Source organism: Rutilus rutilus, assembly GCF_951802725.1.
Source record: "Rutilus rutilus genome assembly, chromosome: 16".
Classification (NCBI taxonomy): domain Eukaryota; kingdom Metazoa; phylum Chordata; class Actinopteri; order Cypriniformes; family Leuciscidae; genus Rutilus; species Rutilus rutilus.
In genome coordinates this window covers 27004182-27021433 of record NC_140224.1, presented here as the reverse complement: position 1 = coordinate 27021433, position 17252 = coordinate 27004182, and the positions used below count along the sequence as shown (strand labels likewise).

The 17252-nt window shown below is 36.9% G+C and overlaps 1 protein-coding gene across 1 annotated transcript; it reads left to right on the top strand.

The window, feature by feature from the left end:
• The first annotated feature begins 8117 nt into the window (after positions 1-8117).
• adrb1 (adrenoceptor beta 1) lies at positions 8118-13868 on the top strand. Its single transcript, XM_084433556.1, has one exon. The coding sequence runs from the start codon at positions 8152-8154 to the stop codon at positions 9373-9375; it is 1224 nt and encodes a 407-aa protein (XP_084289682.1). The 5' UTR covers positions 8118-8151; the 3' UTR covers positions 9376-13868.
• Positions 13869-17252: the final 3384 nt, after the last annotated feature.

Below are 17252 nucleotides of genomic sequence, written 5' to 3'. Positions count from 1 at the left end.
ATATATATATAATTTTGACAATGAACAAACATTTATTAATAATTTATAAATATGCTACTGTTCATCGTTAATTCATTTGTTCAGTTATACATTAATTTAACAATTAATTGAAAATTAATTAATCTCAATTTTGAAAATGTAAAAGTAACGAAAGAATTATTAAATGCTGTAAAACTATATTTTTGGTTCATAATACACTGCTGTACACAAGTTTGGGTTGGTAAGGTGTTTTAATGTTTTTGAGAGTAGTCTCTTTTTATTTTAATATATATTTAAATATAATTTTTTCTTGTGATAGCAAAGCTGGATTTTCAGCATCATTACTTCAGTGTTCAGTGTCACATGATCCTTCAGAAATCATTCCAATATGATTTGATGCTCAAAAAACATTTCTTTATATCAATGTTGAAAACTGATTATATGTAATCTGGAAAACGTAATCAGGTTCCAAGAAATTATATAATAGTAAGTTTTAAGATACTCAATCATGACTTCATGAGTACAGTTTTACAAAGCATAACAAATAAAAAAAATAATTAAAAATCCTTTTATGTTGATTGTTTTTATATTAAAATTTTACATTTTTATGGTTTAATTACCTTTTCATCAACTCAAGAAATTCCTGTAGTTCCTTCACAAACCCCAGTTTGGGAAACCCTGATGTAATGTAATGTTTAATGTACTTCACGTTGTTGATGACAAATTTTCAAAAAGAAAATTATCTTTGCATTTTTATATCACTATAGTAAAATATTATCCTTCCTATTCAAATCTAAGTGATAAACTAGAAAAGGCTAAAAGTAAGGTGAAACTACAATTTTCAATGTAATTTGTATTCAGTGATTACAATTTATACCCGTATTGAGTGTACTTAATTCATTAGCCTTAATATAAAGTGTTACTATTTCAGTAATGGTCCACAGGCATACACCTGATAACCATGTGCTCCATTCACTGGAGTGTTTGGCTGTCTGAAACCAGTATTGCCCCACGCTCCATTTCCTTGGCTTAATGTTCTCAGCAATTACAAATAAAGCTGAGCTGTGAAAATATATGCTTTGTGCTGTTGAATGTGATCCTCGTAATCTCTCAGCAAACACTGAACCCTATCAAAATGTTCATTTCCACTCACAAGAATCCCCCAGAGAAGCTGCAGCGCCCATTACGACGCAACAGGCTAATATTTAACCAGAAAGCACATTACGAATCAGAGCCCGAGTCCATACGCAGGATTAACAGAAGCGTAAATAACAAATAGAACATTAGAATTTAACAGGCAGTCAATCAGACAGCTGCTTTTTGACACATCTGCCTTCATCACAACAGCTCCTAGCAGCAGCGAAAGAGCATTTGCACACTTGAGATGATTACACACGCAAATATCAATGGAATTTATGTTTTGTTTTTTAAAGACATTCTTCACAACGTTTTTGAGAGGGAAAAAAAAGCAGAATTCTCATTGCCAACAGCACTGAAATAATCTGGAGAATGCCATGGGTGATTGAGAGAGACAACAACATTAACTCAAGGCCTCAGTGTTTAGATCTGGTGATACTGTGAGTGTTGGTGGACGAAACGTCAGTCTGTAAAACGCCCATACAAGTCTTTCAGGTCCAGTTATGATTCCATGACAGGACTATTAACCCTGGTTGACTCTTGCTTCAGTCATTTTTACGTTTGAAAGCACATAACAAATGTAAAATCTTACACATTTTCTCTAGCCGTTCAGTTGGCAACACAATCCGGAAGCGCTGCACTGTTTACAACGTGAACAGCGTTGACTGACACAGAAGAGAAGAAATCTTTGAATTAAGTCGTTATTTTTGTTTTTTGCACACAAAAAGTATTCTCGTCGCTTCATAACACTCGCACACACACACACACACACACACACACACACACACACAAAGTAGAGCGTAGCCTAGTCTGCTGTCCATAGTTGAGACCAAACAAAGGTTTTATCCTCAGTGCAGGTGATAAACAGGAGGGATGCTGGGATATGTAGATTTTGACTATAGATGACTGGACTGTTGAAGATGGTACGTGACAATGGTAAGGTACATAGTCCAGTTCATAAAAGTGAATAGTGTGTGTAGTACACTAACACTGTAAACAAATCTCAATGTATTTTCTTTCTTTTTGGAGTTTTACTTGCTCTCAAAAGTTTTGATACCTTGGCCTTGTCCACACTAATACATTTTTTTATTAATGAAAACTAAGCTTTTTAGAAAAAGCTTTCCAAAGTGAATACATTTGAAAAGGCTGTTTTCGCATTGTAGTGTGGACTGTCAAAACTGAGGTTTTTGAAAACGATGCATGTTTAGTCATTGTACCAATAGATATCCTATTCATGTTTATATTGGTATTGTGCCTGGCCTGTTATGTGCCATTCACTTTCACACAGTTGCTAAAATGTTACTTTGCACACTCTTCATATCACAGTCCTGCAAAGATGACAGCAAATGTACTCACATTTGCTGTCCTGAGGCAATACATCAGCGTTTTAGACCAAACATGGGGATCATGCCTATGTTCCCAAGCCCAATGTTCCCACAAATGGCCTACCCCTGACCCCACCCCTAAACCTACCCGTAACTGGGGTTTAGACAAATCGTAAAAAAAAAAAAAATCTTAGAAATGTGGGAACATAGGGCCGTGGGAACATAGGGCTGACCCCCAAACGGGGAAACTGGACGCATCAGTGAATTTTTATTATTTATTTTTCCGTCTCATCTCGAGCTTTTGTGAGTTACGCATGCGCAGTAAGGTGATTTTAGCGTTTTCTGACGTTTCAGTGTGGATGAGAAACTTTAGAAAAAATGCCTGAAAACGCGAGTGTGGACAGAGAGCGTTTTTAAACGAAAACACGCAATCAAAATCCGGATTAATGTAGACGTAGCCTTTGTCAAATTTAAATACGTTGGACTACGTTGGTTTATCAGTTGGATAAACACAGTAAATTGCGTTTAGTTTACTCAAATCGATAAAAAAAAAAGTGCACACGTTTTTCAGTGCACGTCATTTGGGAGACAGCTACAGATTTACATTGATGGAAGGACAACACGTAGCAACCACATAGTAATGCGCTACAAATCACCTTTAAATTACATCACAACCACCGAAGAGACCCTTAGTTGCGCTTGGGAAAACACCACTCTAGTAGTGTTTAATGTAGTGTAAAGCTCCCATTAACCATGAAAGAAGTGTCAGTAATCTATATGATGGAGTTTGCTAAGTGACATTGACGAGCGTCAGTGCGCTGATTCCCCCATATAGACTGAAGCATGTGCTTGTGTCATGCTTAAAGGGATAGTTCACCCAAAAATGAAAGATTCTGTCAGCATTTACTCACCCTCATGTCATTCTAAACTTAAATGACTTTCTTTTCCCCATGGAACACAAAAAAAGATCTTTTAAAGAATGTTTTTATCCATACAGTGACATTCAGTGGGGTCCAAAAAACTGAACCTTTCATTATATGGACAGAAAATACACTGAGACATCTTTCAAAATGTCTTATACATGCTCTCACATTAATGTTATTTTACCTTATCATGAAAATTCCACCAGATGTTGAGTTAACTGCAATCTAAATGCATCTGCAATGAAGCGGCGGGGAAATAGCCAAAAGTTAATGGAGCTATCTGGGGGAAAACGCTACACTTCTAGAGCTCTAACCATTGAATAACGCACCTCGTAGTGAACACATTGAACTTTCAGCTGCAGTCATGTTTATGTTTGCATACATGAAGCTCATAGAATGAACAACATGTTTTCTGAGGTTAACAGCCTGAGATCAGAGCGTGCTGTTTGTCAGATAATGACCCTTTGAACCTTCCATCCATTAAGAAGAGGGGAGGACAGATGCTGTTTTGATCTATGATATTTGCCAGGAGTGTAAATGTATGGAAAGCATGAAACATATGGAGTGTGAAGCATATGCACTGACAGACAGATGTGGAGTAAAATCAAACAGGCTCCCTCAAGGGTTTATTAATGTCTGGAACCAGTAGACTATAAAAGATGACGCATAATCCATAATGCAAGATTTAAAGGGTTAATTCTGTCATCATTTACTCACCCTCGTGTCATTCTAAACCCGTGAGACTTTCGTTCATCTTTGAAAAATAAACGAAGATAATTTTAATGAGATCTGGGAGATTTCTTTTCCTCCATTGACATTCCATGCAACTACTACTTTGATGCTTCAGAAAGTTCATAAAGAGATAACTGGTTTAGTCAGAATTTTCAGAAGAGACACGATTCCTTTATACACTGAACAGATTTAATTTAGGCTTTTATTCACATATAATATTCATCAACGCACACATCAGTTATGGTAAACGGAAACTCAAGCATAGACAGGGCAAACAAAAGAGCTAACGACTTAATTAACAAGGCAACAGGCGAATGGGATGAATCAATGAAACAGACAGGAAAACTATAGGTCAAAGGAACAGCAACTGAACACAATGAAAACTAAAGGGCTGTTTAAAAATGTAAAACTTTTTATGCGTTTTGGGGCGTTCATTTAGACGACAACTGCGTTTTGGGTGCAAACTTTTGAAATCGGGTTTCAAAAGTCGGGTGAAATCTGTAAACAACAAAATCGCGAATTTCTGAAAACGATGGTCATGCACATGCGTATTACGTGTCCAATTTATAGTGTTTCATTGCCATCTAATGGTCTGGCAGCAGAATACAGCATTTTTTATCGTTTTTTACCGCTCAATTCATATGGATTAGTTTTACGATCTCTTTATGAACTTTTTGAAGCATCAAAGTGGTAGTTTCGTGGACTGTCAATAGAGGGAAAGAAATCTCTCAGATTTTATAAAAAATATCTTAAAGGGTTAGTTCACCCAAAAATGAAAATTCTGTCAGTAATTACTCACCCTCATGTTGTTCCAACCCCGTAAGACCTTCGTTCATCTTCGGAACACAAATTAAGATATTTTTGATGAAATCTGAGAGCTGGATCACAGATTCGTCACACGCATCACACACATGACCAATAGTGAGCCTACGTGGTGACGTGCAACACAGATGCGCTGCGCAAAAACACTACGTGAACCAACTCGAGGCCCAGAGAGAAGGAAATGAATAGTGGAATAAAGTCGTTATTTTTGTTGTTTTTTGCGCACAAAAAGTATTCTCGTCGCTTGATATACTTAAGATTGAGCCACTGTAGTCACTTGGACTATATTAACGATCTCTTTAATAAATGTTCTGGGCCAGCAAGTTTCGGTCACCTAGAAGTCTATGGAGGAGTGAGCCAGCTCTCAGATTTCATCAAAAATATCTTAATTTGTGTTCCGAAGATGAACGAAGGTCTTACGGGGTTGGAACAACATGAGGGTGAGTAATTACTGACAGAATTTTCATTTTTGGGTGAACTAACCCTTTAATTTGTGTTTTGAAGATGAATGAAAGTCTTTTGGGTTTGGAACGACATGAGGGTGAATAGATGATGATATACTTTTCATTTTTGTTTGAACTAACCTTGTAAACATTGTATTGCTTTTTTGTTTCTTTTCAAAGCCACAATAGATTTCTTTCTGAAGGTCAGAAGATGAAAGTCTATTTTTTTGGTTCCGGTGTTTGATTAAATACATATTTTCTATCCAGTATTTATATGCTGAAGACATTCGCCATGACTCAAAAACCGTGCTCTGTGAATTTGAATAAAACGGCATGAAACTAAAGATAATTGGACTGCTGTGAATAGAAAGTTACCTGGGTTTCGCTTACATAATTGTCACATAAGACTCTGTGGTTTTAATCCTTTCATTTTGATAAGGGAAGAATGTTCATTTTCCATGCTGTATTAGCACTGGCTTGCATGGGCTGATTTAAATTCAGAATATATTTTATTAGCTGCACTGTGGTTATGGATTAAGATTTGTTCTGCCATGCAGAAAGTCATTACAAGGATTTAATTGGTATAAATTGTGAGTTTGTTGCTTATTTGCTCTATAGTGTGCTAGAGTATGACTATATAGGAGGAAGATTCTTAAACTATAGAGCATTGTTATTATGGCCAAACCTCTTCAATTGTACTTTAAACTAGAAGTTTTTGCTTTGAATCAGTTTGACAAATTCTTCCAACATCTTTCATTAAATGAACTCAGAGAATCTGGCTATTGAATCAACAAACTGTGGCTCACTGAACCGCAAGTTCCAAGTCAAAGCATCATTTCAATATAGCCATTTTTATTATACCTCACAGTCATGTCTTTGTACATGGTTATACAAAAAAAAATTGTCTTACCAAAAGCCTTATGAAATTGATAAGTAGGACTTTTTAATGTAATCATACAATAAGGAAAATGTTAAAGGGAATAATTTTGGTGGTATTATACCTCTAGGTGGGTCCTAGGATAAAAACATTTGGGAACACCAGGCTTAGGATAATGATTCCCTATCCCTCTCTTTCATTGCTCAGACTATTCGCCTTCTAATTTTAGTCTGAATCATCTATCATTTTACAGTCATCACCGTTAAACTGCATTACCAATGTCTGCTCCAGTGCCTGCATGAATGTCTCAGTTTGCACTGTTAAGAATGGTAATTATGCTACATATATTGCATAACATAATAGACATTATTACCCCTGCATCCCATACCAGCGCTTGCTAGCCATTCAACTTGAGCAGACTTCCTCTTGCTTGCTTAGAAAGAGTGAGATCATTTCGTTCACAAGAGTCCCAGGACTTCAGATGCATCAAACAATGACAAAAGGGCCCCACGTTATTACAGTACATGTTGCCGTTATTACATTATTTTTGGGACTACTAATACCTGTTGGCTTTTTCTAGAATAAAAAAAAGAAAAAGTCAGAGTGCTGTTCCATAATGCTGGAATGTAGATGAGAACGAGAGAGAAATTGTGTAGCAGCAGCATTAGTCTAATGTGTCTGTCTGTGTCCAGGGCCGGCTATAAGGAGGTGCAATTATGATCTTATCTACTTTAACAGCTTCCTACTGCTAGAAAAACATCTCTCGCCATGGCTGATTCATTTTCATAAGGAAAGCAAGTGGCCCACTGTTGGCTCTTTTTATAGCTTGGCTGGTGGTGATTTGTCCAGGAAAGCGCCGGGGCACATGGGACAACTGAATTGAGCATTGTGAAGTTTGCAAACATGCACCAAATCTGTCCAGGGGCCCTGTAATTGCCTGGTGCTGTCAGGTAGTGTTGTTACATACTACTTTCCAGATGTTTGAGAAGTCGGCACTGATGTTTACATGATCTTACATGAAGTAAAAAGTATTTCACTTAAAGTTCTATAGCTTTAGAATCTTGGCATTAGGCAATGCAGTATCAGTCAATGTGTTGCACATAACAGCACATGCATGATTATTATGCATAACAGTAGAGAAAAGTATACATGCAATTTGTATAATTTCATGGTTACAAATTCAAAAGCTCGTGAGTTCAGTCACACAGAGATAAAAGGTTCAGATCATTCAGCAAAATTATTGTTATTGTCCTAAAGCCTCAAAGCATTACTGTAGTTTTGTAGCTCACGATGATGGGAAAATGTAAGATTTTGGATAGAATATTTGGATAGAAAAGGTTTTAAAAAAAGAAAATGTAAACAGTAAAAACTAACTGTAAGTCACCTACCATACTGTAAAATATATATATATATTTAATGTGATTTTTAGATGTTTAACTGTACAGGATTACATCTTATTTACAAATTAAATGTATATTAAACTTACTTATTATTTATATTCAACTAAATATTTAAATACGACAGCAAAATATTAATGAAACGTTTTTTGTTTTTGTTTTTCTCAGAAGGGACATTGCTAGATTCTGTGCACAAACCATTTTATTTAAAATATTCTTTATATTCTTGTTATTAATGTCATTGGGGTGTTTGTTACCTGTTATGTTATTTAGTTAATATGTATGGCATTACTGACAAATTGCTTACATTTGATTAATCATAAACAAGTAGTGCAGAATCTGTATGGCGCAAGAAAAGTAAATCCTTAAGCGTTCTGTTCTTTGAGGGACTTGCAATTTAGAGACGCGACACTATTGGCTGTGGAGCCTGTGACGTGACCGTTGTATTTGTCGCTCTGCTTGTTCTTTGAGCGAGCGCGTGCGCGTGTGTGCGCGGGGCTGGAGACCAGAGCGCGGATGGAAGCGCTCCACACAGGACCTGAAGTTCTGAATGAACGCGCTTCATTTCTCCACACCATGGGAGACGGTCCACCGTCTGTAAACAACAGCAATGACTCTAAACGCACCCCGGATAACTTATCAGAACAGTGGCTCGTGGGCATGGGAATCATCATGGGTCTGATAGTATTTGTCATTGTAGTGGGGAATATACTGGTTATAGTCGCCATAGCCCGGAATCAGAGGCTCCAGACGCTCACCAATGTTTTCATAGTGTCTCTGGCGTGCGCAGACCTTATCATGGGGTTACTGGTGGTGCCATTCGGCGCAGCCTTGGAGGTCAGAGGATCCTGGATGTATGGATCGTTCTTCTGTGAATTCTGGATATCTCTTGATGTACTTTGCGTCACGGCGAGCATCGAGACCCTGTGCGTAATTGCAATAGACAGGTACATCGCCATCATCTCTCCATTTCGCTATCAAAGCCTTTTAACAAAAGCACGAGCCAAGGCGGTGGTGTGTGGAGTGTGGGCTATATCAGCACTTGTTTCATTCCCACCCATCCTAATGCAATGGTCCCGACACAGACGGGACACATCGTGCTATGACGATCCCGAGTGCTGTGACTTTATCACCAACCGCGAATATGCCATCTCCTCCTCCGTTATATCGTTTTACATCCCTTTAATAGTCATGATATTCGTCTATGCCAGAGTGTATAGAGAAGCCAAACAACAACTGAACAAAATTAACAAATGTGAGGGAAGATTCTACAACAATGGTACTAATTGCAAACCTAACCGAAAACGACCCACCAAGATCCTGGCTTTAAAAGAGCAGAAGGCGCTGAAAACGTTGGGAATAATCATGGGAACGTTCACTCTCTGCTGGCTGCCGTTCTTCATCGTTAACGTGATGCGGGTGTTTAGCGATCAGGTGGTGAAAAAGGAACTCTTCGTGTTTTTGAACTGGCTGGGGTACGTGAACTCCGCCTTCAACCCCATCATATACTGTCGGAGTCCCGACTTCAGGAAAGCGTTCAAGAGGCTGTTGTGTTGTCCGAGGCAGGCGGACCGCAGGCTGCACGTGAGCTCGTGCGATCTGTCGCGCTGCACCGGGGGCTTTGTGAACTCAATGGAGCAGAGCATGCTCGGGACCTGGTCGGACTGCAACGGCACGGACAGCCGCGACTGCAGTCTAGAGAGGAACGGAAGGGTGTCCCGTTCAGAGTCTCAGCTGTAAAAGTAGGCTACATCTGCTATTATTTAGTCAATATTACACGAGCTGTTTGTAGGCTACTATTGGAAATCAGGTAATTATGGGCGCGCTGAGAGTGTGATATTGCTTGTTCCAGTGAACGTTTCAGACAAAAATTGGGTTAGTAAAAAAAAAAAAAAAAAAATCGAAGCTTTGAAGCCACCATGAAATAAAAATTGACAATTCTTATTTTTATGGAATAGCCTATTGCAGTAGGAATAGTATAAATGATGTAGGCTATCCGTGCACATATTATTTTCAATTCATCTGCCCTCTAATCTTTAATCAAAATATCTTCTCTTGCAACAAAATCTCTTCACCGATGACGTGTTTGCTGGTGTAAGGGCGGGACAACCTGTCACTCACATGAGATCACAGCAATAACCAATTGATCCAACGACCCAATCAACTGATGGACAAAATCAAGTCCCGACCTACATTTTGTTTTTCTCATTCAAGAAGCCGTTTCACTTCAGATCCACTTCACAACAGGAAACTATAACATTAATGCCAACTTTGCAATTTCACCAAGCAACGCACAAACTAAATGGGCGGAGCAGAGCGAGAGATTCCCCTTCCCCTAATCAACTTTACTCCACTCCGGTTTTTATTCTATAATGCCGAGTGAACATGGATCAAGAGAAAATGCGCACTCACTCCAGTTCCACTCCAACCGGCTCCTCCATGAACACGGGTAAGCGGAGTGATACAAACAGTGAAAAGTCCCAGTGCTGTTATCGGCACTTTTGGAAACCGCTCAGGCAATCAAATTCAGGGACCGGAAACAGTTGTTAGGCTATAAGATAGATAATAGGGTATAGACGAAATTTAGCTGTGTTCAAAAACAAAAAACAGAACAATTATTAACCTATTTAGTCCCATTTCCCCTCAGCTAAATTCAGCACATGTATTTGGAGATCCCACTGAAGCAGATTGTTTCTCTTTTCTGAAAAAGTTGAAAGTGAAGAGGTGTAGGCCTATTTCTGACACAGTTGTAACCGGTGGGAAACTTGCTCAGTTTGTCAGTAAGACCAAAAAAGAAGTTGCAAACAATTAAGCAGTGTAATTTTATAACTTTGTTATTCAGCAATCGTGCGGAAAAGGGAATTGAAAATCCAAGAATACATGGATATTTCTATTTCTTTGCTTTATTTATTGTAACAATACCTTAAAATCTACCATTTTCCTGTGAATCAATCAGTTAGGCCTATTCAAAACCAGTTTCTCACTGGTCACAAATGTGATCACTGACATGTTTACATCGTTTTTTTTCATATTTGACAGAGTATTCCAATATAGTAATGATAGACCAATTAAATATATTTATCAAATATGCAGGGGGCAAAATGGAATTAAACAGCTCTGTTCATGTGTTTAAATCAGCTGATTAAAAATGATTACATTCAATAATGACATTAAATCGAGACGGTTTGCACTTTCATTTACTATTGAGAACTCTTTGGAACACCCATAAAATCTTTTTAGACCCTTCAAGCTCAAAAGTAATGCAAGTCACATGATAATGTGGGATTAAATAGGTTATAACATTTTGCAAACACCGTTCGAAATTCAATTATAAGAGCTGAAATCTTTTCAAATACAAACTGTGCAGTATTTTGCAGTGAATAAATGGCAGTTTTGTCAGACTGAAGCAGTGATGTTTTGTTTAGCTCTGAAATGGAGTGGTGAAACAGTGTTTTTCATTCTTCATTGCAATGTTAGGCATTGAACCTTTACATTGTTTGTTTGAATGTTTTATTCACAAATGTGTGATATTAAATCTTGTTTTACCTCATACCTGTATAATGTGCAAATTGTACGAGGAAGTTGTTTATATTAAACAAATTGTCAAAATGTACAGTATTTATTTGATGCACTGTACAGCATATATGAAAAAGCGTGGCAATGTGATAAAATAATGTTAAATATACTTGTGATTTACATGCTCCTTATTTGTGTCAAATGTGAGCTGGGGCAATGAGCTTCTTGCATTTTCCATTCATTTAAAATTTCTACCGTACCAGTTATATATGTTACTAGACTCATTTATCTGTAAAGATGCGCACACATGTTTTGACAAGTTTTGTTATGAATATATTTCCCCAACTTCACGTTTTTACAGAAATCATTTATGTACCAGTGCCTCATGTGAAGTATTGTACAAGATTTATCATGTTGACGTCAAGTTGGCTAGCGTGCAATAAAATGTGATATTGTAAAAAGGCACGTTGCTTTTGTAATCACTTTATAATTTGATGGGATTTCTGAAATCTGTTGGGATTTCAGAATTTGTTTTTCAAGGCAAAATGTTCTCAGGCATGCTTACACTGAAATTAGGGATCAGTTTGTCAGGACAACTATTTTACACAGTTGAGATTTACATCTCAATTATGTGAGTTACCCTAGTCTGCAGTTGATTGAAAGTAAAAATAAATAAAAAACAGTCCGTTTCAACATGGCTAATATCTACCAAAGGCCTCCAATTAGAGCTTGCCTTAAATATTTATGTGCTGACCTCATTAAGTTTGCAGCACTTGCATCACTGTTGGGTTTTCCACCATCTCAGACTGCATTGGACTGTAAAAATAACACAACACAACGTAATTTCATTTCACACGTGCAAACTAACAGAACATTCCTAGAAGCAAAGGTTCTATATAGAACCCCAATTAACCTTTTTTTCCCTAAGAGTGTGTAGCGGTGCAAGGTGTGTGTCCCTTGGTTCTTAAGGTTCACATCACGATGTGAACACAAAGCATCAGGAAATTCTCCTAATGGAATAATTTTCCGCATCAATGGAGTGTTAGCAAAGGAAATATTTCTGCAGTTGAACTTCCCATAATCAACTTTCATGAATCAACTGCATGCAAATAAAACAGGCGAATTTGTTGAAAGTGATTTTTTTTTTTTTTTTGCATTTATGGACAATATGATGCAATGTGGTAATTGTTTCAGTATTGGTTAGTGTGATTTACTGCCTTCCTTTCTGGTCGTGTATTGTTCTAATTAAATTATATTTTATTGTTCATTGTGATGTTGACTGAATAATAAAAAGCAGTTTAAGGCCTTGTTTGGCTGCTTATCATTTTATTCCTTCTAGAAAAATCTGACATAAACAAATGCCAAATGCACTGTGCTTTGAAAAACAAGTTTTTATGGAATACATTTGATTTGAGCTCACAGCTGTGTGCTGTTAATTTCAAGAGGTTGGATGGTTTAAAATGCATTACTGCTCGGAGCAGTGTCCCCAGAGCCCTCTCACGTCTAAAACTGCCTCAGGGTCACTGAATGCAATATGTCCGCATCGCTTTCGGCTAATGAACCTTATTTAAATGTGATTACCTGTGCTAATACAATAGCGCAGCATTTCACAACAATAACACTGCCCGCATCATGAATATGCTCTTGGCTGCATGTCACCATGTTATTAAAAACAATTTGTTTGGCAGGAATTTGTATCCGGACAGACGTGACAGATGAGGGCCCTTGTGTTGAAACAAATGGTGCACATGTGATTGCCTTTGGTTTCTTTATCAGCGTCGAATCTCTTTCATTAATCAGAAAGCTTATTCTTAGTTTATCATTCCGTACCTGATGACTCTGACGTAATGACTGCTTTTATTTGCTTGGAGGCTCATATGCTGCTGTGCTCAAATCAGGGGAATTGCACTGAACCCTAACCCTAAAGATTAGCTCACTGTGGTCTGTGAATGGTACATTTGCTTACTTCAAAAACGTTAAGTGTCTATTAATAGCAGCTGGTGGGGCACGTTCAAAAAGTTTTCTGAGCTTTGACTGCCATTACACATCTTTAGTTCACGTAAGGGCCACTTGGTCTGGAGCGGCAACAATCTTTGAACAGGTTGTTTTATGCCAGCCAATGGCTGCCATTAGCACATCGTGGAGATAAAACGCTCTCATGTTTTTCCCTCACACGTTGGCCAACAGCTAACACTGTTAATTGTAATACGTTACTGGCTTATGAGGTGTTGAGAGAACGGCATCCACTTATATATACCTGTGCATGCCTGGCTGCCTTCCATACATTCCAGTGTTGTAGTTTCCATTCAGCGGCTTGTCTGAAGAGCGCTTTTGGACCATTATATCCACGCTCACACATACTGAACTTTTGAGGGTGTGCATGATAAAAGTTATGATAATCTTATTTATGATAATAAAATGAACATTTATGCATTTGGCAGACACTTTTATCCAAAGCGATTATCATTGCATTTCGAAGTACACATTTACATTATTATCAGTTTTTACTTTCCCTTGTAAAAACTGGAGACCTTGGCATTGCAAGCGCCAACGCTCTACTGTTTGAGCTACTGGAAAGTGAGATTTATCATACTAAACAGTGCTAAAGTCGTTAGCTAAATTACTGATGGAAGTGTTTGTTAGCAGAAAAAAATGTGCATCATGGCAGCAATTAAACGATTTCACTTAAAACATAGGCTAAAGCAAAAAAAAAAAAAAAAAACCGGATTAAAAATATTCCATTAATCAGGAATAGTCCGTTTTAGCTGCACGAATTGAAAAGTGAACACTGTAAACTGCCCCTGTAAAAAACATAGACTGTAAAAAAGTAGCTGTCTTAAATTTTTAAGTACTATCAACTTGGATGTTTAAGTAATTTAAACTTAAATTACATTAAACTTACTAAAACAATGAGTTGAATCTTGTATAAACTATAAAAAAATATATATATATATTTTTGTTGAAAATTACTTTTAATTTTCTAAATGATAATGCATGCCTAAATGAATCTGCAATGGTCACGTGGTAAAAGTAGGAAATCTCAGAAAATTCCCAGTTTACAAATTATAATTACAAACTACGAGGACGACGTGATATGCTTTACATGTTGAAATCTCGAAATTACGACATGAACGCACCTAGAGTGGTGTTTTTGTAGGCAAAAATTCAGAAACGAGTTAGCATTTTAGCACTTCCGTTTACATCGTCCTGAAGTCAATGGGTTTTTGGTTATAGGCTATGCTTGAAATAAGGTCTGTGGTAAACACAAACTCGATATATTCTCCCGTTTTCTTCTATGATATAAAATACATCAGAAAAACCCTCTTGTGATTTTTAAAAAAAGCTTTTACTTGTCTTGTAAAAGGCAGTTTTGAGACTACAGACTACGGATGACATCGAACGTCATCAGCCGAACAGGAAACCTCATATAGCTACTCCAACACGATCTCATGAAAGTGCGTATCGCACGAATGAAATTTCTCGTATCATTTATACGCCAAAAAGAGTTTTTGCGTTCAAATGATACGCACTGTAAACCCCCATAGACAGTATAAACGTAAACCCCTTGGGTAGGATGAGGGGTGAGGAGTGCGTGCGTATTACACACCATAAAGTGCGTATCATATGCACGCGAAAACTGCGTATCATAGGCAACGCAAAAACTCTTTTTGGCGTATAAATGATACGAGAAATAGCATTCGTGCTATCGTGGTCATGCAAATTACTTTTTATTTTATTAAAAGCTTGAATGAAGAGTAACAACAAGTGTTCATGCAAATTATTATAACACACGCAAACGCAATAGTGATGCAGTGTATTTTGTTAGTCTACGATGAGCTTTTGAGTTCTGCCGGTTTTATTTCTGCAGATTAATTTATTTATTAAAATAGATAAAAGCTGTGTTCATTTGTTAAGATTATCATGATGGACAAAATGCGCTTTTGTTGGAGACCTTATTTTCTGCAATAATCCAAAACCAATGGAAAAGTCCTACGGGGTTTTTGTCGAGGGAACCAGGGTAGCCTACTTCCTCAGTCTCATCCCTGCACCACATGCTTAGTAACAACGCACTAAACACGTAAAAAATAAGTATATAACAATGGTAGTTTACTCATTAAAATATTATTTTAGGAGTCATTTTTGTTAAACGCTGATATGTTTAAATTACAGTTTTTCTCAATCGCTTAGGCACATGTCTTCTTAACATTCTCTAAACCATAAGTTCAATTGTCACAACTGTTTGCTGGAACATCAGAACTCTATTGTGTTCAAAATGTAGTAACTCACCCAAAACATTGAATTCATGCTTCAAAACATATTGTGTCAGTAAATTGGCAAATGCCACCAAAATAAAAAGTGTTTTTGTCATCGTGTGAGCCACATTTGTCAAGATGTTTAGATGTTTTTTTTTCACCATGGAAATATTTGATATTTTTGTCCTACTTTTTTTTGTTGACTGACTGCTAATATACAAGAATGTCAGTTCTGTCTATAGCTGAATGCTTTTGCATATCACACCGAGCTTTTTAGATACAGATTTCAACAGTAGGAAAAAACATTTGCACATTTATTTTTGTAAAATGTGTTGTAAACTGAACATTCCCGGTTGCTTGTTCATTTTTACACATTCTTATACATCTTCATTTTGCTCGTCCACAACAAGCAACTGTGAATTTTCAGTTTACACGTAACACATGTCTTCAAAAATAAACAGATGTTGCTGCTTAGGGATTTAGATGTTCATCCATGTTCAAAAATGGTAGTGATTGTGCTGGGCAAACTCCATACTGTATTCTTCCAAACTGGTAAGATTGTGAATCATAATTCATTACAATGGCAGGCCATTTGACAAATAGCAGACATTAAAACATTCAATGTCATTGGTATTTATGGAATATAAGCATGTCCAACAAATTTTGAATGGATAATTTTGCACGTTAAGGATCACATATGAAAGAATGTTTAGAAGTTGCGAAGAGTTGGACAATTTCACTGAGAAGTAACTCATCAGTTTTGATCTACAAGCCATGCGCATTTAGATATTGTGCAAATGGTAGACAATTGTACATTCTATTTTACACACATGCCAAAACACATGCAACTTGCTTAATAAGAAATTCAAATCTGATGTGGACAACAAACTAACTGTTCAGAAATATGAACATTGTTTTGAGAGAAAAAACGATTGAGAATAACTGTAATAGCCTATATAAAATGTTTGAAATTAACTTTTTTAACAAAATTTTTGTTGTTTTTGTTGACTAAAATTAGATGCAGTTCAAAATGGCGTGACATGAAGAAATATTTACTAAATTAAAAAGACAGTTTCGGCAAAAGACAAAAACTAAGAAATGAGTAAAAAATTAACAATGCCTCTGAATTAGTCATGTGATGTGTTAAGTTGGACAAGTACTATTTTCCTGTGATGTGCTTTTTATCTTCAAAAAGATAAAGATCTTTTTTTTTGTAACTAGTTTGTTAAATGCTGGAAAAAATGCTACTTTCTAAAAATAAGAATTTGAATCTAATTATAATTACGTATAGAGATATATTTGCAATACATGTGGCTACAATCTCACATTCCTCCTGTTACTCACGACAAGACCTCCCAGTTAGTCAAAAGCGTTGACTGAGGCTTATGAATTCTCTGGAGGTCTACGAGGTTGATACGAGTGTCGGAGCACGTTATCTTGAAGTGCTAAAAATAAGTGTTGAGCGGAGTTTACGCAATGGCTCTTTGCCATGTACAGGATGTTTCAACCTGCCATCTCTCGTCACATTCAGCAGACTCTGAAATGCCACACAGGTGAGATGAATTTAAAGCAAGTGTCCATTATAAAAAAAAAAAAAAGGAAAGATATGTTGTGTTTTAACAGTTTTGAAAGTTGTAGAAAACATGTAAGATGGTTCTTCAGATGGCAAAAACTTTTGTGCATTTCATATTTCACAGAGCTTCTGTTTAATAAACACATTCAGCCATTTCTGTAAATATGTCTATTATTAGTGCAGGCCGAAGCTAACAGGAAATGCACCGCCTAAATTACTTTTCAAAAGTGTGTTTCCAGCACTGAATGTCCTGTGACAGTTCTGCCTAAAAATAT